General features: G+C 44.0%; 1 protein-coding gene across 1 annotated transcript; it reads left to right on the top strand.

Moving 5' to 3' along the window:
• Positions 1 to 1,037: 1,037 nt before the first annotated feature.
• On the top strand, positions 1,038 to 18,868 carry CKAP4 (cytoskeleton associated protein 4). The gene is made up of 2 exons (XM_051961461.1): positions 1,038 to 2,504; positions 16,304 to 18,868. Exons 1-2 carry the CDS (start codon positions 1,125 to 1,127, stop codon positions 17,633 to 17,635), a joined length of 2,712 nt encoding a protein of 903 aa, XP_051817421.1. The 5' UTR covers positions 1,038 to 1,124; the 3' UTR covers positions 17,636 to 18,868.
• Positions 18,869 to 21,649: the final 2,781 nt, after the last annotated feature.

The following is a 21,649-nucleotide window of genomic DNA, read 5'->3' as shown; positions in this document are numbered from 1 at the left end:
GGGTCCGGCTAAACGGCCTCCGGGGTCCCTCAAAGTCCCGGATCTATGAGCCATGATCCCTATTCTTTCCAGGATCTCAGTTTCCTTCCGTAGAGGACTAGGGGGTCCGGCTAAACGGCCTCCGGGGTCCCTCAAAGTCCCGAATCTATGAGCCATGATCCCTATTCTTTCCAGGACCTCAGTTTCCTTCCGTAGAGGACTAGGGGGTCCGGTTAAACGGCCTCCGGGGTCTCTCGCAGATCCGGATGTGTTATCCATGATCCCGAGATCACCTCTCCTCCCGGGGCCCCAGCCGGCTCTTCTGCATAAAGAGGGTGGGCATGGGCCAGGAGGTCGAAGCCAGCGCCGGGGTCCCCCCGCCCCCTCCCAAGGGTATCCACGTGAGCGGCGGCGCCAGGCCTCCCATTTTCTCGGCCGCCCAAGGCCGGGGGCGCAGGCACGCCGGAGTAGGGCTCCCCCGGCCAGGAACACGCCCGCACGGGAAGGGAGCCAGACTTTTCTTTCCCGCTTTCCCCCGCGTCGGGCAGGAAGCCCTTCCCCCGAACGCCGCCGCTCTCCTCCTCTGCCCCCTCCCCGTTTTGGGGTCGTGGCGGCCGGGGCGGGGCCGGCGCACGGGGAAGGGAGGTGCACGGGCGGGCCGCCGGGCAGGGGAGGGGTTGCCGGCTCCGGTTAGCGTGCGTGGCAGTCTCTCCCCACTCGGCAGGGGCGGGGCCGGCGGCTCCTCTCGCCCCCTCCTTCTTCCCGGCCCATCCTCCTTCCTCCTCTCTCTCTCTCTCCTCTCTCGCTCTCCTCTCTCGCTCTCTCGCTCTCTCGGCGCACTCTCCCTCTCTCTCCTCTCTCCCTTTCGGCGGCGGCGTCCTCCTCCAGCTCGGCCAGGAGGTCCCCGTGCGCCTCGGTGCCCCCAGCGCCCCGGGAGAAAGGAGGGAGGAGGCGGCCAGCGGGCGCACGAGCGGCCCGGCGGAGCGGCAGGCGGGCGGGCGGAGCGGCGGCCAGGCGGGCGGACGGACAGGCAGGCGCGCTCGGGATCCGGGCGGCGGCGGCGCGGCGGCGGCGGCGGCGGCGGCTCCCCCCACTCACTCACCCACCCTCCCAGCCGGCCAGCCGGCCCCTGCCCCGGCCCGGCCATGTCCTCGGCCAAGCAGCGAGGCTCCAAGGGCGGCCAGGGCTCGTCCGCCCCCTCCGAGAAGGGCGCCCACCCGGCGGGCGGCCCCGATGACGTGGCAAAGAGGCAGCAGCAGCCGCAGTCCGAGCAGCAGCCCAGGCAGCCCCAGCAGCAGCAGCAGCCCAAGCAGTCGCCCCAGCCAGGCAAGCAGTCAGCCCAACAGCAGAACCAACAGCCCAAGCAGCAGCAGCAACCCAAGCAGCAGCAGAACCAGAACCAACAGCCCAAGCAGCAGCAGAACCAGAACCAACAGCCCAAGCAGCAGCAGCAACCCAAGCAGCAGCAGAATCAGAACCAACAGCCCAAGCAGCAGCAGAACCAACAGCCCAAACAGCAGCAGAACCAACAGCCCAAACAGCAGCAGAACCAACAGCCCAAACAGCAGCAACAGCAGAACCAACAGCCCAAACAGCAGCAGCAGCAGAACCAACAGCCCAAACAGCAACAGCAGAACCAACAGCCCAAACAGCAACAGAATCAACAACCCAAACAGCAACAGAATCAACAACCCAAACAACAGCAGCAGAACCAACCCAAGCAACAGCAACAACAGAACCAACAGCCCAAGCAGCAGCAGCAGAACCAACAGTCCAAGCAGCAGCAGCAGAACCAACAGCCCAAGCAGCAGCAGCAACAGAACCAACAGCCCAAGCAGCAGCAGCAGAACCAACAGCCCAAGCAGCAGCAGCAACAGAACCAACAGCCCAAGCAGCAGCAGCAGCAGAACCAACAACCCAAGCAGCAGCAGCAGCAGAACCAACAACCCAAGCAGCAGCAGCAGAACCAACAACCCAAGCAGCAGCAGCAGAACCAACAGCCCAAGCAGCAGCAAAATCAGAACCAACAGCCCAAGCAGCAGCAGCAGAACCAACAGCCCAAGCAGCAACAAAACCAGAACCAACAGCCCAAGCAGCAGCAACAGCAGCAGCAGAACCAACAACCCAAGCAACAGCAGCAGAATCAGCAACAGCAGCAGCAGAATCAACAGCCCAAGCAGCAGCAAAACCAGAACCAACAACCCAAGCAGCAGCAGAACCAGAACCAACAGCCCAAGCAGCAGCAGCAGCAGCAGTCCCACCCCAAAGGCAGCAATCGGGGAGGTGGAGGTGGTGGTGGGAAAAACTCAGTGGGCTCCCCAGCCTCCTCCTCTTCCTCCTTCTTTGGCCAGCTGGCAAAGGTTCTCAACTTTCTCTTCTACCTCACCCTCATCGCCGGGGCCGGCTTCTCCGGGTGGTGCGTCCATAACGTTTTGGAGGAAGTCCATCAAATCCGGCTCCGAAATGAGGGCTTCACCAGGCAGAGAGAGGAGCTGGGCCAGGGCTTGCAAGGCGTCATGCACAAGGTAAGGGCCCCTCTTCCTCCTTTCCTTCTCCTTCCAAATAGGGCAGCTTCAAAGCATCCCCCATGTCCTCGTCCCTCTAAGTCCCACATTCACAGCAGAGCTGACTCAAGTGTCTTCACGTTAGCCAAGTGGGCTCAATAGCTATGACCTTGGGGTCTTGGTTTCTTCAGCTGTAAATGCCTCAGTTTCCCCACTTGTAATACCTCAGATTCCCTTTCTATGAAATGAGGAGATTGGATTAGAATGCCTCCTGGGCCCCTTTCAGCTCTAGATCTATAATCCTAAGAACCTATTGGACCTGGGGCAAGCCGGTTAATCTCTAGAGAGTTTCATTTTCCTTATCTATAAAAAGGGCATCTGAGGTTCCTTTCTCTAGGCAGCTAGGTGTCCCGGCTGATGGGGTCAAATCTGGCATCAGATACCCACAAGCTGTGTGACTCCGGAAAAGTCGATTTAAAGTCTGCCTGCCCCAACTGTAAGATGGGAATAATAATAGCACCTATTTCCTAGGGTTTTGTGAAGCTCAAATGAGGTAATATTTCTAAGATGCTCTGTAAACCTTAATTGTTTCGAGCCATTTTTTTTTTCAGCTGTGTCTGACTCTTTTATCACTCCATTTGAGGTTTTCTTGGCAGAGATAATGGAATGGTTTTCCAGTTTATTTTACAGATGAGGAAACTGAGTGAAAGGACTTGCCAAGAATCACAGAGCTAGTAAGTGCCTGAGACTGGATTTGAACTCGGGAAGATGAGTCCCAGTCTTCTACTTAGTAGTTATTATTATGTATGATCCTAAGCACTGTGTATAAAACTCATTTGAGTTCCATGTACTTTTGGTGGTATTATCTTAATTTTAAAGATTAGGAAACTAAGGCTCATACATGTTAATCAACAAGCTTTGAATTAGATCCTACTATGTGCCAGCTATCAGGCTAGGGTTCAAAGACAAAAAGAGAACATTCGTAGAATTTACATTTTAAATTTAAAATTTACATTCTTTTTTTTTGGGGGGGGGGGGGGAGCTGCATGGACACAAAAATAGATGCAAACTATCTCCAAAGAAAATGAGAAATGATGGAGGGCTATAGGACTATTTGTACATTTCAGTTAATACCAAAGTAATATACAATGAAAATAAAAAGTTATAGAAGGGAATGGAGGGATATCATGTAGCATGGGAGCTTTGAATGTAACAGAAGTGAGGAGGGAGGGTTTTCCTGGTATAGGAAACAGCATGTGCAAAGCATGAGGATTCCCTCCTCTCCTTCCCCCATGGTAATTTGGGGATGATTTAGTTAGAAGTGTGCTTTAGGAATATGAAATTCCATTTTGGCAGCTGTCTGGAGGATAGATTATAATTATAATATTCAGTAGTTATCTAGTGCGTTAAACTTTGCAAAAGCAATTTACAAATATGACCTCATTTGATCTCGAAGTTGATTGCTGTTATTGTCCCCATTTTACAGATGAGGAAAGTGAGAACGGTCACAGAGTTTGTGACTTGCTCTCAGAGCCACACAGTAAGTCTCTGAGAGCTGATTTGAACTCAGGTAGGTTTTATCAGGTCCAGTATCCGATCTACTGCACCACTGAGACTTGCTCCTGGTCACATTCTAATAAATGTGAGAGCTTTGGACCTGTTTCTGACCCCAACCCCGGAGTCCAGGAGGCCTTCTGGTCTGCTTGTTTCCGGAGTCTGCTTTGGAGAGGGAGCCAGAAGTTGGCATCTGTCTCTGTCTGGGAGTGTCCCTGATTCTGATCAAACCATCCTGGCCCTTTGGGGAGGGGGATGCTCCAGTCAGGGAGAAATCCAACCAAGTGGGTCCTTTTCAGAGCATCTTTGGGCAACTGGCCCGAGCCAGCCCCGGGCTAGGGGGCAGGGAAGGGGGGGGGCACAATCTTTCCCCTCCAAACAGTCCCTCTTTGTCTTTTATTTAGACAGTAGGGGAAAAACACGTTTCCAAAAGTGTTTCTCTGCTTTCCCTCAAGTATCAAATAGGGCTGCAGTAGTATTTTGCCAGCCGGAGGGTTGATTAGCAAAGGGAACCTGTCACAAAACATTAGCCTTGACCTGGAAGGAAACTCCCAGTCTCTTTGCACTGATTCTTCAATGACTTGGAACAGCTGAGTGTGCAGAAGAGCCAGGGGGGCTGGGGAGATCTGGTCAGTCTTGCCTTGAGCCTGGGCCCCACCCAAGCCGTCCCAGACAGAAGCAAGAGTGTAGCCAGTTCTGGTCCTCCCCTGGCATCCCAGACTGAGTTGGGGATCCAGGATTGGGAAGCTCATTGATCAAAATCTGAAAGGAACCTCACAGGCCCTCTGGTCCAACCTTCTCGTTTTTCCGATGAGGAAACTGAGATTCAAGATTGCTTTGCCCAAGATTGTACAGATGGTAAATGTCAGAAGTATATTTAAACCTGAGTCTTTTGACTTGATAATTTAGAGTTGAAAAAAACTTGAGTTCTTCCAGTACAGCCCTCTCATTTTTCCTATATATAAATAGCCTATTTATATAGTGAACCACAAATAATTTTTATTATTAATAGCATAATCATGATAAAATAACATGATTATATGTATTTTTCTTTTCCAATTATGTGTAAAAAAATTGTTTTTATATTTGTTTTTAAAACTTTGAGTTTCAGATTTTCTCCCTTTGCCTCTCTGCAATCCCCATTAAGAAAGGACATGTAAAGTCATGTAAAACATTTCCATAAAAGTCAGGTTGAGGAAAAAAAAATAGATGTTCCCTTCCCCCTCAAAAAACCTTGAGGAAAGTAAGATTTAAAAAAAAAAAAAAGAAAGGATGCATCAATTTGTATTCAAACACAATCAGTTTTTTCTCTGGGTAGGGATAGTATTATATAATTATTAAACCATTAATTTTAATTATTATTTTAAATTAATATTTGATTATTATTAAATTTATTATAAATTATTAAATGTATATTCAGACAATTAGTTCTTTCTCTTGAGTATGGATAGCATTATATAATTATTAAATCATTGATTTAAATTATTTTAAATTAATATACATAATATAAATTATTGACTAATATAATTAATAGGCAGCTAGGTGATACAGTAGATGGAATGCTGGGCCTGGAGTAAGGAAGACTCCTCTTCCTCAGTGCCAATCTAACCTCAGACACTTAATAGTTAGGCAACTCCCTTCTTCCTGTTTGCCTCTGTTTCCCTATTTGTGAAAATGAACTGGAGAAGGAAATGGCAAACTACTGTAGTATCTCTGCCAAGAAAACTCCCAAAGGGATCAGAAAGAGTTGGACTAGACTGAAAAAAAAAAACTGAATAACATAATATAAGTAGTGATATAATTGATAATGCTTATTTTATTTTATATTCCATAGCTATTGTAGCATTACTAACTTAGGAGAAAAAAAAAGGAAGAGAATTAAAGTTGTAGCATTACTTAGAAAGAAAATAAAAGGGAAAGAATTAAAGTTGTAGCATTACTAATTTAGAAAGAAAAAAAGGAAAGGAATAAAACTTGTACCATTACTTAGAAAGAAAAAAAGGAAAAGAATTAGTTGTAGCATTACTTAAAAAGAAAATGAAAGGAAAAGAATAAAGTTTGTAGCATTACTAACTTAGAAAAAATGAAAAAGAATTAAAGTTGTAGCATTACTTAGAAAAAAAGGAAAAGAATTAAAATTGTAGCATTATTAACTTAGGCAAAAAGGAAAAGAATTAGTTGTAGCATTATTAACTTAGAAAGAAAAAAAGGAAAATAATTAAAGTTTATGATCTTAGAAAAAAAGGAAAAGAATTAGTTGTAGCATTATTAATGCTCATTTTGGAAAAAAAAAAAAAGAAAAGAGACTTCATAGACATTTGTAGATGTTTTTAGGTTTTCACAAAATGGAAGGAATCTTAGAGGTTAAACCCTGATAGAAACCAGACTGCACATAAGGATCCCTGTGGGATACTTATTGACTTAGTTTAAGAAAATGTAGCATTGTCTGTTTTTATTTATTTGGTTAAATATTTCCCAGTTACATTTTAACACAGTTCAGGCAGCCTGAAGGGTTGTGGATCCTGTGGATCCTTCAGGTGGCCCGCACCTGATCTAGCCAGTCTCTTCACTTTACAGATGAGTAAACTGAGGCAGTGTGTGCTGGAGCTGGGAGACATATCCTGGTGTTTGTGAAGAGTAGGGATGCTCTTTTCCTCCACATTCAGGAGAAGGGTGTTTAACCCCATTAACCCTTGCAGGCTTGAACAGCATGCTGATATACACTATTTGGGGAGGATGGTGGATCTGGAGAGATGATAAGAGTGGATTGGGTGGCCAAAAGGCACCCAGAGCATTGGCTGGAGAGCCAGTCTCAGAGCTGGCCAGGGAGACCTCTGAGAGGTGTATTCCTGGAGGATCTTGTCACCTCTCCAGCCATGGCCTACTGCACTGAGGGACAGATGTGTATCTTGGATATCCATGGAAATAAACTTCCCGGACTTTAGGAAGCTGCTCTGCGTCCCCACCCCTTTTCTCCAACCTTTGGTGATCTGCTTTGCTCCTCCCCTTCCCTTTTACACTAAATCCATTGTTAAGTGAGCTGGAGGAAGCCAAAATCAGCTCCTTAGCTAGTCCTGACCACTCACAGCGAATCAGGCCTCCAACCCAAGAGGGTCCGGTGGCTTGTGGACAGTGCCCTTCTGCCCATACAGAAAGTTGAATGATTAAATGTAGAATATAGTTGAGACCTATCACTAGCCCCTGTTTTTCCTTTACTCACTCTTTCCCTTACGTAAAGTAGATAGGGAGGTGGGATCGTGGGTAGTGTTACACTTAGAATCAAAGAGATCTGAGTTTGAATCCCACCTCAGGCACTTAACTAACATAACTAGGATGAATTTTGGTAAGTCACTTCCCAGCCTCAGTTTTCTCATCTGTAAAAATGTGGCTAATGGTAGTTTTATAATCTTGTAAATTTATATCTTACGTTTATTAAAACTTAAAAGTTTTATTAGTTTATAAGTTTATAGTGAGAATTCAGGGACATGTAACCTATATATAGCACAATGTAAACCACCAAATGTAATGTTTTTATTCCCTTTAATGTCTGTAGGTCTAAGCATTGTGAAAAGGGAAAGGTGGGAAAAGAAAGAAAAAATAAGGTCTCTCAGGATTTGTAGTCTACTGACAAAGCTAATAAATAACATTTTGTAGTTTATTTTTATTTTTATTTTTATTTTTTTGCTGAGACAGTTGGGGTTAAGTGACTAGGAAGTGTTAAGTGTCTGAGGTCAGATTTGAACTCGGGTCCTGCTGACTTCAGGGCTGATTCTCTATCCACTGTACCACCTAGCTGCCCCTGAAGATGGATTTTTGCAGTCTTCTCCATGACTTTTTTGTGCTTCTGCTCCTGGCTTTGCCACTGATGAGCAGAGATCATAAGTAACATTGGATTTCTATGTCCTTATCTACAAAATGAGATGGCTGAAATGTGATTAAATTTATGGGAGCGTACATTATAGAACTAGAAGGAATTTTAGAGTTCCAAGCACCATGTTTTATATAGTGTCTACCCATTATTCTACACTACCTCACTTGATATTTTAATGGATCTGGACTGTTATAGACATGGGCATCCCCTCCACTGGTACAGATCATGACCCATCCCTTCCTTCTCATCCAGAGTTCTTGAGTGGAATTACCTAGATTGGTTTCAAGTTGCTTTTCTAAGAACTTTTGAATTGTGACTCAGTGATCATTAATCTCAGGTGCTTCCTCTACCTAGACTTTCTTGACCTTTCAGCAGGCAGCCAGAGGAAGCCACTGATCATCTCATCCACTGATCTCTCATTACTCCCTGACTTCAACATTTTCCCTCCGTCTGCCCCATGTGCTGAATTTCTCTACCTTGGTTCACGCTGTCTGCTCTTCCTGTACCTTTTCCTTCTATTCTTTAAAAGCAACTGAGGAGGCAGTTTGTAAACTGACTAGAATAATGGACTCTGATACAGAAAGATCTAGTTCGGAATCCCCATCTCTGACACCCTTCTATGTGACCACACCTAAATCATCCAATCTCAATGTCTTCTTCTGTAAAATGGATATTATAATAATAATAATTGAGCATTTATGTACAACACTCTAAGGTTTGCAAAACACCTTATAGATATCCTCATTTGGTTCTCATGATAACACTATAAAATAGATGCTAGTATCATCAGCATTCCCATTTTACAGATGAGTAAACTGAGGCATGGTGAGATCAAGTGACAACCCAGGGTAACATGGCTGATAAGTATCTGAGAAAGGATTTGACTTCAGCTCCTTCTGACTTGGTTCAGGTTTTGCTCCCTGTCCCACCTAGTTGCCATCCATATTTCTTGGGGTGATGGTAGGGCTCAGAGGCAATAATTATAGATGAAGTGCTGTAACTTAAAGAGCTCTCTCAACATCTTCTCAGTATCCTCAGCTAGTAAGACGGGTAGGCTCAGTTGGATAGCCTGGGATGAAAGGGACAAATGGTTAGGGCTGGTTGACTCTAGTTGATACCTGAGTTTCCTTCTGGCTTCAAGACTCTGGGGTCAATATCAATTATGAATCATTAACTATTAATTGATTATTAAATATTACTTTAAATATTTTTTCTAGTTACAGGTAAAGACAATTTTTAACATTAGTTTAGAAAAAATTGAGTTCCAAGTTTTTTGTCTTCCTCTCCCCTCCCTGAGATGATAACCAATTTGATAGAGGTTATATATGTTCAGTCGTGCAAAATATATTTCCATATTAGTCATGTTGGATCCTGTAAGTTTTAAGCATCAGAGGAGAATTTGAATTCAGGTGCTCTGACTTCAGGGCCAGAGTTCTCTCTACTATATCACATTCAGTGAAATACTACTCATCTTTTAAAGCGCAAGTCACTTATAACTTCCCCATGAAGCTTTCCCTGATCATTCTTCACCCCTAATTCACACCTTCCCTTGCTCAGTGGTCTCTCTTCCCTTGAACTTCCCGCTCCAGCCTTAAGGCCTCATGGAGTATTTAATATCTCATCTAGTTATTATGTGTTAGCTACGTGCCCTGTCTCTTGACTAGACTCTAAGCCGCATGAGGACAGGGCCATGCTTTATTCTATACATAATAGATAGGTGGAGGGATGGATGGTTAGATAAGTGGATAGAGAGATGGATAGACAAGACAGACAGATGGATGGGTGGAGAGATGGATGGATGGATAGATAGATGGATAGAGAGGTGGAGGAATGGATAGTTGGATGGTTAGATAAGTGGATAGAGAGATGGATGGATAGATGTATAGATGGATGGATGAACAGGTAGGTAGATAGAAAGATAGGTGATAGAGAAAAGTAGATGGACAGATAAATGGATGAGTAGGTAAAAGATAGATGAATTGAGAAAGCTTCTAGGACTTAACTTTTGCCAGACTGCTTGCTAAACCCTAAGGATACAAATTCAAGCCAGCGAATCTTTGCCCTCTGGGCGTTTACTTTCTAATGGGAATGACTTGCACATAAAGGGAAATTGTAAAGGGGGAGTTGTTCTCTGGGTAGATGAGGCAGAACCTCCCCTTTCAGGGGCCCCAGGGATAGAGCCAGGCTTGAGGGATGGGGGAAGATAAATTTGATGGTCAGCCAAGGTGTACTGTACAGGGAGATGACCAGGAAGAGGAATTAGAGACCTGAAGGCAAAGAAGGCTCAGTTGCTTAGCAAATGTTAGTTTGCATTTGAGTGATATTGATTTAGCCCATAATCTCTCTGGGAGAGCTGAAATACAACAGCAGCAGTTATAATGATAACATTGTAGTAATATTTATCTAGTATCATTTTATAAATGAGGAAGCTGAGACACAAAAAAGAAGTCATTTACCTGAGATGATACATGGTGGCAGATTTAGGATTCAAACTGAGGCTCTTTGAAATCCTGTGCATTTTCTGCCCTGGGAATGAGGGGAGATTTCTCACCCCGAAAAGGTTTGAACATCATAGATTTAGAGCTAGAAAAGATTCCAGGTACTAAATTCAACTTCCTTGATACAGATAAGGAAACTGAGATCCCAAGACCTTATTCCTCAGTTCACATCACTTGTAAGTGACAGGAGAAGAACTTGAATTTTGGGCATGGGATCACACAGATCTCAACGTGTAAGGAACTTAGCTGAGAAATTAGATTTAGAATCTGGATGGGTCTGTGGTTGTCATTGTGTCATCATCTTATTATAAGAGTGAGTAAATAAAGACCCTGCCAGATGGGGGACCAGGACCCCTCCATTGTAGTTTGGCCTCAGCAGTTATTCCAGAGTGGAATTTATCGTGTCCATGGGATAAGAATGGGCTCCTCAGGAGAGAGACTTCTTCATTAGCCTGCTTTTGTCTAGGATCGGGTGGTCCCTTGCTGGACTTGGGGTACTTTCCAATTCTGAAACTCTAAGACTCTGGCAAATAAACCTATTTATTAGTAGATCTCTTTGGAGCCCGAGATAGGTAGATTTGTCCTTGTTCATGGATGCTTAACCCTGTTTGTGCCCCTTTGATTGTCTTTGAAACCTTCCAACCCCTTCGTAGAGTAATGTATGTAATTGCTTCAAATAAAATACACAAGATCACTAAGGAAAAGAAATATGATTATTAAAAAAAATGTTGGTAAAGAGATGCAGTGGAAGGGATTATCAGGCAGTGATTCAGGGCCAAGACTAGACCCCGGTCTCCTCATTTCCATCACCTCACTGTCTCTTATCTCCCCTCAGTGATACAAGTATGAGGTGCCTGTTGAATGAATGGATGGGTTGGGGGAAGGAACGCTCCTTGGGTGCCCTGGGAGCAGTCCAGGCCGAGGCTGGCTTAAGGGAATCCGGCCAGTTACCCAGCTGTTGGACGTGTAGCGTTTGACTGCCAGAGATGTTTCCTGTTCTGTTCTAACTCCCAGCCCCCTGTGGCTAAAAATAACTCCAGGGCCCCCCTCGCCGGGGGACATTCCAGCCTTGAAATGAAGGGAAGCCCCAGTGGAGCTGGGGCGGCTTACAGTCTGCCCACATCGGGGCCGGGACTCTCCTGGCCATCACAACGTTGGGACACTTCGAAGTCACAGAAACTCGGTGGTGGAGGGTCAGGAAGAGCCCAGAGTGCCTCGTCAGCCTCCTGCCTCCTGGCCGGCGCTCAGGACACGGGCTCCCTGGGGCCTCAGATCCAGATTCTAGCCTCCGGCTTGGGCCAACCCGCAGAATGGAAGCTCATCGGGGACCAGGGAGTCAGTGAGAAGCCATCACTCTGTCCATTAACAACTGCCAACATGCACCTACTGTGGGGTTCTAGGAAAGAGAATTACTTTAAACATCATGGTTTTTTGGAAAGAGCATTGGATTTGGAAAATGAGAGCACTTTGACGTTCTCACTGTCTCTCTCTCTTTTCCTCTCTCCCTCTTTTCTTCCCTGCCTTTCTTCCTCCTTTCCCCTTCCACCCTTTCTTTCCTCCCTTATTTCCTCTCTCCCTTTCTACTTTCTCCCTCCCTTTCTCTCTCCCTTATTTCTTCTTTTCCTTCTTTTTTCCTTCCTTTCTTTCTTCTTCCCTCATTTTCTCTCTCCTTTTCTCTTCTTCCTTTCTTCCTTCCTTCCTTCCTCTCTTCCTTCTTTCCTCCCTTTCTCCCTCTCCCCCTTCCTCCCTCTCTTCTTCCCTCTCTCCCTTGTTCCCTTCCTCTCTTCTTCCCTTCCTCTCTTCTTCCCTCCCTCCTTTCTTCCTCCCTACTTCCTTTCTGCCTTTCTTCCTTCCTTCCTTCCTCTCTTCCTTCCTTCCTTCCTTTCTTCCTGCCTTCCTTCCTCTCTTCCTTCCTTTCTCCCTCCCTTCCACCCTTCCTCTATTCCTCTTTTCTTCCCTTCCTCCCTTTTCTCCTTCCCTTATCAAGATTAAGTGACTTGCCCGGGGTCACACAGCCTTTTCTTTGGCAGTAACTATGCATGTGATCTTGAGCTATTCTTGTAACCTCAGTGAGCTCCAGTTTCCTCATCTCTCAAATGGGGATTGTAATACTTGACAGGTAAGGGATGCCATAGGGAGTCAGGGAGACTCATTTTCCAAGTTCATATCCAGCCTCAGACACTTCCTAGCAATAATAATGATGAGGAAAAAGTGTTCTCAAAATGTGAATGAAGACAATACTAGAGGTAGCTCCTACCTGATGGAGTTTATTGTCTGTCACTTCCTAAGACACAGATGAGAAAACTGAGGCTGAGAGGGGCTAAATGGCCCATGATCATCTCTAATAAATGTCAGAGACTAAGTTTAAACTCAGATTTTTCTGACTACAAGTCCCGAACTCCATAAACTCTTATCTTATCCTGCCCCTTTACTTTTAAAGTCCCTTTTAAGTAAAATTCCTTTACTTAAAGTAAGAAACTGAGACTCAGAAGGGGGAAGTGACTTGTTCACTATCTCACAGGTAGTAAGTTGACTACTGATTACAAGGCTCAGTATTTAAGTCCAGGTCACAGAATCCTAGATTCAGAAATGGAAGGGACTCAACCTATCCCTCCCCGCTTTTTACTGATTGAGGAAACTGAGTGACCTACCTGTCAGTGTCAGCAGGTGAATTCAGACTCAGACCCATAGCTTACAAATCCAGTTCTTTTTTTTTTCTTCTTCCACTTTCATCATCCTGTTACTCCATATGGTTCAGGATTTGGGCAATCTATTAATGCTCTCATAACTTAATAATAGCCACTTCCCTTTGCCATAGGAGGATACGCCCTTAACCTCCCAGTGGGAAGGCTAACTGAGAACATATAGTGGTAGATTCAGGCTGGTCCTGATCCTGGCATCCATTTTTACCAAGTTCTTCTCCAGAAAAATAGGTTACGTTTGCACCATAGCCTGGGATTGTACACTCTGGTCTAAAAAAAAGTGAGACAGACCAAGTGACCGAAAGGAGGCCTGAACCCCTGACTGTAGCCTTCTTATCCATTGAGATTCAGATCTGGAAAGACCCGAGAGCTCATTTCATCCAACTTCTGTATTTTACAGATGAGGAAATCGGGATCCACACCAAGAAAATTGACTTGGCCAAGTTTATGTAGGTAGCTTAGCACAGGATCTGAACTCAGCCTCCAAAACTAACATTTTTTCCCCTATTCCACCATAGTATTCCTTTAAAAAAACAAATTATTGCTAACTTTTGTTCTTCTATCACGCTCCCTTCCCGATATAGCTCTCCTCCCCCTCCCGGCCCTCTCAGACAGCTATTGCTTATGAAACAAAATTAAAAAAAAAAAAAAAAAGCAGTTCAGTAAAACTAACCAATATATGGAAGAAGTCTGATGTTAAATGGAGTGTTCCATACCCATAGTTCCCCACCTGTGCAAAAAAAAAAGGATGTGCATTTTCATATTTCTTTGGAGTCATGATGTTTTAGTTAATTGAACTAATTAGGCTTTATGAGTGATAGGAACAGGGACAGCTAGATAGAGCATGGGTCCTCGAGTCAGGAGGACCAGACACTTAGTAGCTGGGTGATCTTGCACAAGTCATTTAACCTCGTTTGTCTCGGTTTCCCCATCTGTAAAATCAGCTGGAGAAGGAAATGGCCAACTTCTCCAGTATTTTTGCAAAGAAAATCCCAACTGGGGTCATAGAGAGTGAGACAGGACTGAAATGAGTCAACAAAATATTTTACAATTTTCAAAGTATTTTTTATCTGTCGTCTTATTTGATTCTCACAGCAATCACGTGTGATTTGTCCTACAGGTATTCCCATTTTACTGATGGGGCCATCAAAGTACCATGACTCATCCAAGGTCATACAGCCTGTATATAGCATGGCTGAAAGGGCACTCACAGGCAATCTAATTTAATCTAACCTGAACAGGATCCAAAATCCCTTTTAATAATCCCATTAAGTAGTCCTGTAGTCATCTTTTTCAAGTCCTCTATAGCCCAAGAGTGCTATCAGGAAATGGCTCTGCAACTTCTTCCCATCTATTCCTTGTATATACCCTTGTGGGACCAAGCAGAAATACGCTAATCCCTTGTCCCTGAAATTAATGTCCCTGTACCCATGACCCTTGTCCCTGAAAATAATAAATGTCTCTCTAGCTATTTGGAGACTTCACTTCATCTTCCCTCTGCCCCTCAGCCCTCCCAGAATTTTTTTTTTCCTATAGGATTAATATCCTTTAATTCCTTCAATTGATCCTTCTACATTCTGGTACTGAAAGCCCTTTGAAATCCTGGTTGTTCTTCAATCATTGTTCAGTTTATTAAAGTCCTTTCTAAAATGGGGGATCTGTAACCAAGGATGGACTGATAAATGGTGAATAACTGACTTTCCAAAGGGAGAAAAAAGTGATAAATATTTTAATTCACATTTTTAAGGAAAAGGCAATCATTTTCTTAAGTGAAATCTTCAGTGCTTTCTAAAGTGAATATCCACTTTTTTCTAGAATGATACCTGGACATTCATAAGACAATGAGTCAAGTCTTAATTTGTAGCATTTGTTGAATTCTGAAATCTGAACTCTGATAATTCTGGAGGAGAGAGAGAGAAGAGATAGAGACAAAGAGGAAGAGAGAAAGTGCCAGAGAGAGAGGGAGAACGAACAATGACTTTGCACAACCCTCTCTCACTTAAATCCAATCCATTTGCAGGTCAAGACATCCTCCTGATGTCATTGGTTAAAACAAAGGACAAACAACAACAGCAAATATAATGAAAATTTATAATTGGCTGTACACCCCAACCCATAGTAGCATGCAAAAAATACATCATGGCCCCTAATTATAATAATATATATATATATATATATATATATATATAGAAACCCAATTATTTAAACCAATAGCATAAAACTGCACTAAGACTTTGAGGATGTCCAGTACTTTAAATAGCAGTCTTATGACCTGCCATTTCTCCATCTTAGATATTGGTCATTTGGCTGATGATCTCATTAGATTTTTTTTTTTTTTTGGCTGGTTGTTCTGTTGATGCTTCTTGAATTTGATGTTGACTAAAATCTTCAGATCTTCTTTTAAATATTAACTCTTAAGCTTTGCCAGCCTTGTATGTGTGAAGATGATTCTTTAAACCAAACTGTAGGAGTTTACATTTATCTCTTAACAGAGAAAAACAACTTTACCTTATTAGGTTGTAGTGGATAAAGAGCTAGTCAATCTGGCTTCAAATCTGTGTTCATATTGACTGCATGGACAAATGCTTCTCATTTACCCCAGGCAACTTTCCCAGATCAGAAGTTGCAGAGAAGATACTGCCTTGTATTGGTGGAAGGAGTCTTGCTTACCAGGAGTTCCCTATACCCATGACCCTTCAGGTCCCATTCCTATCCATCTAGCTATTTGAAGGTTTGACTTCATCTTCCCTCTGCCCCTCAGCCCTCCCAGATTTTTTTCCTATAAGATTAATATCCTTTAATTCTTTCAACTGATCCTTATATAGCCTGGTACTGAAGGCCCTTTGAAATCCTGGTTGTCCTTTTTCATTTGAGCTAGTCTAGATCTTTTTTGGATTCAAACTTGGTCATCTATTACGTTCTCTCTCAAGCTTTCCCAGATTTGATAAGCACGCCAGCCTTTATCTAATAAATCTGATTAAAAAAGAAAAAAATGAACTATTCCCAATCCTGGGGCACTCACAGCCTTAGTCCTGAATTCTGATACCCACATAGCCTTTATAATTTTTTATAAGATTTATAAATGATATTATAATTCTTTATAAATTCTGTTTGATTGATTTTAGGTTACCAGGTTGCTGTGGATGTAAATCCATCTGCTTCTGTGGAAGATTAACCTCTGCCTTTCTCTTGTAGGTCCAATCTCTGCAGTCTACTTTCGTGAGTTTTGAGTCCATCTTGAAAAACTCCCAACATAAGCAAGAGCTGACGGAGAAAGCCATCAAGCAGGGGGAGAACGAGATCAACCGTATCAGCGAGGTGCTGCAAAAATTGCAGAACGAGATCCTGAAGGACCTTTCGGATGGCATCCACGTAGTCAAGGACGCCAGGGAGAAGGATTTCAACTCCTTGGAGCACACCGTGGAAGAGAGACTCACAGAGCTCACCAGGTCCATCAACGAGAACATCGCCATATTCACCGACGTCCAGAAGAGGAGTCAGAAGGAAATCAATGAGGTGAAAGCCAAGATCGCCTCCCTGGAGGAGACAGATTGGTACAAAGATGACCTGAAGGCACTGAGGAACGTGGTGGATGGACTTCAGACCTCCGTCAAATCCAGAGAAAAGGACATCGAGTCTTTGAAAAGTTCCTTGGAGAACATGGAATCTGATGTCTACACTGAAGTCAAAGAGTTGGTGAATTTGAAACAGGAGCAGGAAAAGTTCAGGGAGGCTGCTGATAACGAACATCTCACCTTGCAGTCCCTGAGGGAGAAAATTCTTCAGGCGGAGGCTTCCTTGTCCCATCTCCCCAACGAGATAAAGAGACTGGAAGAAGATGTCCGCCAGGTCAAAGCGAGCTCCAGCCAGCAAGAAGAGAACGATATTTTCAAGAACACGGACGCCTTGGGCTCCCTTCAGAGGAGGAGTGATGATTTGGAATCCAGGTTTGAGCACCTGGAAGGCAGCCTCCAGGCCATCCAGACGGCCTCTTCTCGCCAGACGGAAACTCTGGAGTCCCTTCTTTCCCGGAGCCAGGAGCATGAGCATCAGCTGGCCGGCCTCCAGGAGCACCTCGAAGGCATCACGGCTTCCCATGGGCTGTTGGATGCGGATAAAGAGGGCCTGGGGAGTACCGTGAGGAGCCTGGGGGAGGCCCAGCTCTCCCTGTTCAATGACGTGGAGGAGCTGAAGAGGAGCGTGAGTGAGCTTCCCAGCGCCGTGGACTCCCTGGAGAAGGTGCAGAAGCAGGTCCGCACTCTGCTTGACAAAACCCAGGGGGACGCTTCTCTCCCTCCTGACTATCTAGAAAAACTGGCGTCGGTGGATGACCTGAGGTCCTCCTTAAGCCAGCTGGAATCAGACCTAAAAATGGTTAGGACTGCCGTGGACAGTCTGGTCGCCTACTCGGTGAAAATTGAAACCAATGAGAATAATTTAGAGTCGACGAAAAGTTTATTGGACGACCTGAGGAGCGATCTGGATCGACTGTTTGTGAAAGTGGAGAAAATTCATGAAAATGTCTAAATGAGTTATCGATGCTGGTGTGGAATTTTAAAGTCCCCTCCCTCCCCATCCTTCACCGTCTCTCATGGCCAAAAAAGGAAAAAAAAAAAGATTCATCCCTCTTTGTAACGAGCAATAGACACTCATGGAAGCGCCCAGGTATTCTCCCATGCCCCCTTGCCAACTCATTTAATTTATTTGCCATTGTTAGGCTAAACCTGTGAAAACAGGGCTATGGCTGCTTTGTTATTTTTGTATCGACTTGTAGCTTTCTCCCTGAAAGGTCCCCATTTTCTGGAATCCGAGGTTCCTTCTAAAAGGATGTTTGAAAACATCACAGAAGGACGAGGATTGATTTCAGGATTAACAGGAACGGGTTAGCATCATTAGCCTCAAAAGGGCCACCTTGGCCACCATTTTTTACTCGAGTAATAATAAAAGGATGTTCCTTAAAATTGTCCTTAAGGAAAATAAATTTATTTTTCTTTTTTTGATGGGGGGAGGCTCCCAAGTTTTCCATGAGATGTCAATCACTTATAAGTCTTCCACTTATAAACTGGCTGGAAACCAGAAACATCAGCACAATTTAGGGGGGAAAAAAAGTATACCGATTCCTAGTGTTTTTTTTTTTTTTTTAAACTACTTTACCATAGTCCTTCCCATAGGTGCTTTCTCATAGTTTCTCTTTCATCCCTTTTCTTCCCACCCCCATTCTATACATCCTCTAGTGATATCCAAGGTAACTATGCAAGACTCGGAAGGCTCCGAATGCCAAGATGGGGCATCCACACTGAGTAATCCTGAGCCCACTTGTGCCAAATCTTTAGTTGGGTCATCAGATAACTCTCTAGACTTAGTAGCCCAGAACAGGGGTCTGATATATTCTTGAATCATATCCCAGGAGCAGCACAGCGGAATGGGGCGTCCCCTCAGGTATGCAGACCAAATGTCTATAACCTATTTTTTTTTAACGTTTTTTTAAAAAAATGATACTCATGGGGATCTCCTAATAAGTAGATTCCTGTCTGTCAGTGGGAAAAAAAAAAGTATGCACTGCATTTCATGTCATTGTTTGCTCTGTCCCCATCCCCGAGCTGCCCTGTTCCTGATGGTCTGTCCTGTCCTGTTCTTTAAAGCCATTTGTTTTTTCTCCATTTGGAGTAATTTCAGACGTTCGTTTAGTTGACTGTGAAATGAACTGTATGGCTTCTTTACAGTATTTTTAATTCTTAATAAACACTTTGGAGCTTTGTACTTACGAGTGTGAGAGGAGTTGTTATTTGTTTGAGGAGCCGGCGTCAATGGCGTAGCCAGAAGCGATTTTTGCCTTTCTGTGATGGCTGATTCTTGGTGAATGAGCAGTTCTTGGTGGAGGTGGCCAATCCTGGTACTCTAAGGTCACCCGATTGTTCCACCACTGAACGGGGGACCGTATGGGATCTTGCCTCATTCTTTCCCTCCACATAGGAAGCAGAGTGTGGTGAGTAAAGAGCTGGTCTTAAACCCAGGAGAATTTGGGATCAAATGAAACACTTAGAACACCTTCAGCACAGGCCTACAACGTAGTAAATTTAAAAAATGCTTCTTCCCTTTTCTCCCCTTCTCCTTTCCCTGTTACCCTTCCCTTCCCTTCCTCTTGCCCTTTTCCTTCCCCTTTCATTTCTACTTCCCCTTCCCTTTTCCCTTCCCTTTCTCTTTCCCTTTTTACTTCCCCTTCCACTTCCCTTTCTCCTTCCTTTTTTCCAACTCATTTCTGACACATCCCTGATTTTGGATAAGTCACCTTAATCTCTCATGGCTCAGATGTCTAGAACAGAGATTTTTTAATTGGCTTTTGGGAATTCCCTCCCTCCCCCCGAAATATTTTGATAATTGTTGAGTTATTCCAACTGTATAGCTCTTCATGAGCCTGTTTGGGATTCTCTTGGCAGAGATACTGAAGTGGTTGGGCCACTTCCTTCTCCAGCACATTTTACAGATGAGGCAAAAACAGGGTGAAGTAACTTGCCTAGGATCACATAGCTATAAAGTATTTGAGGCTGTATTTGAACTCGGGCCCAGTGCTCTATTCTGCACCATCTAACTGCCCTAATTTCACCAAAATTGATTTCTTTTGTAATGCTCCATAGCTTAAATTATGCTCTTAAAAGCATTCTGAAAGAAGGTTCGAACCTTGCACCCGGGTCCCAAAGAAGTCCACGACACACAAAAACATTAAGAACCCTTGATCTAAGATCCTAATTTGAATTGTCGTTAATCTATACTGGTAGAGCGAGTTCCTCACCTGGGAGGACCCTCTCACTGATGATTATAAATTTTGAGCTTCAAGAAACCTTATATTGTCCAATCCACCCATTTTACAGAGGAGGAAACTGAGGCGGTAGCTGAGCCAGTTCTGAACCCAGAATTGTTCACCTTATTCCTGCAAAATACAAACTCTTTAGCCAGGTATCCAAAAACCCCCATGTTCCGAACTTCCAATGCACACCTTTCTCATCTCCAATGAGAATTAGGAGCTTCCTACAAGTTTCCAACCAGCTTTTTTGGGAGATGCTTCCAAGTGGAGCTCCCTACTCCTCAAAGTTCCTGGCAAACTGTTCTACATTTTGCCACTCAGGAGAAAATAAACTAGAACAAGGACTTTGTTGTTGTGACTTTTTGTATCTTCTTTGCCTGACATGCTCACTGACACAGTAGGGATAGAGATCAGACTTGTGATTTTATTGGTTTGGGGAAATCCCAGGTGAGGAAACTCTCTTTACCAAGGTAGGTAGCCACCCTTTCTTTAAAGTTTTCCTTGCTCACAGAGTGGCTAATAATCATGATGGCTGACATTTATATCTTGGATCTTCAGCGATCCTGAGAGGTAGGTGCTGTTATTATGCCCATTTTACAAATGAGGAAACTGAGGTAAGCAGGGTTTGAGGTCAGATATAAATTGTGACTGTCCCACGACACTTAGTTACCCAGGGTCCCCAGTTGGTGTGTGTCACAAGTGGGATTTTGAACCCACAGTGACTGTTCTCAGACACTAGCTTGTGACTCTGGGCAAATCCCTCTACTCTATTTCCTCCTCCGCAGAATGAATTGGAAAAGGAAATGAGAAGCGATTCTAGTACGTTCGCCAAAAAAAAATCCCAAATGATGTCATAAAGACTCGGACACAAGTAATGGGGTAGGGGTCCAGGGTCTGGGGGAAAGCGGAAGGTCAGGCAAATATACACAAATCAATTTGAAAGAGCCAGAGTGTACATATATAGTTTCCCAGAACGCTTCAGTTTTAAGCATGTGTGTGTATATAATATGTAACGTGCATTATATAACACATGATGTATATAACATATATCTAAATACTTTGCAAATATGTTACATATGTTTATATACATGCATGTAACTATAAATGTGTGCTGGGTGCTGTATGATTATTTGCACATATGTTGCATTTACCTGATCTTAATCATGCTTGTAGGAAGCTCAAGGGAAGGGAACACATTTTATATTCTTCTCTGACCCCTTCAGCGCCCATTACACCTCCATGAATACAGTAGGCACAAGATAAATGCTTGCCAAGTGAGTACCAATTTCTCAGAATGTCATGCAGCAGCACAGGCGCTCTAATAGCAAACATTATGTTTTACATGTAAGATCATGTGATTTTGCAATACTAAATATGAAGCATATTATTTTGGAGGCAATTGGGATTAAGTGACTTGCCCAGGGTAACACAGCTAGGCAGTATTAAATATCTGAGGCCAGATGAATATCTTCTGAACTGAGTCTATTAATTTCTGCCCCTGGTCTATTAATTTTACTGATGAGGCAACTATAGCATCTTAGTAATGCTCATGACTGATGAGATTAACCCTGACTCTAGACTTAGTACTTTATTTTGGGGTTCAAGGACTTGCCTGGGATCACAAAGCTAGCAAGTGTAAGTGTCTGAGGTCAAACTTGAACTCAGATCCTTCTAATGCCCTCTGTCCACTATGCCGTTTAACTGCCCTCTTAGCACTCTTTCTAAGATATAGTTCCTAG

The sequence above is a fragment of the Antechinus flavipes genome, chromosome 5 (assembly GCF_016432865.1).
Source record: "Antechinus flavipes isolate AdamAnt ecotype Samford, QLD, Australia chromosome 5, AdamAnt_v2, whole genome shotgun sequence".
In the NCBI taxonomy this organism is placed as follows: domain Eukaryota; kingdom Metazoa; phylum Chordata; class Mammalia; order Dasyuromorphia; family Dasyuridae; genus Antechinus; species Antechinus flavipes.
The sequence above is the reverse complement of the archived record's forward strand: the minus strand, read 5'-3'. Positions and strand labels throughout refer to the sequence as shown.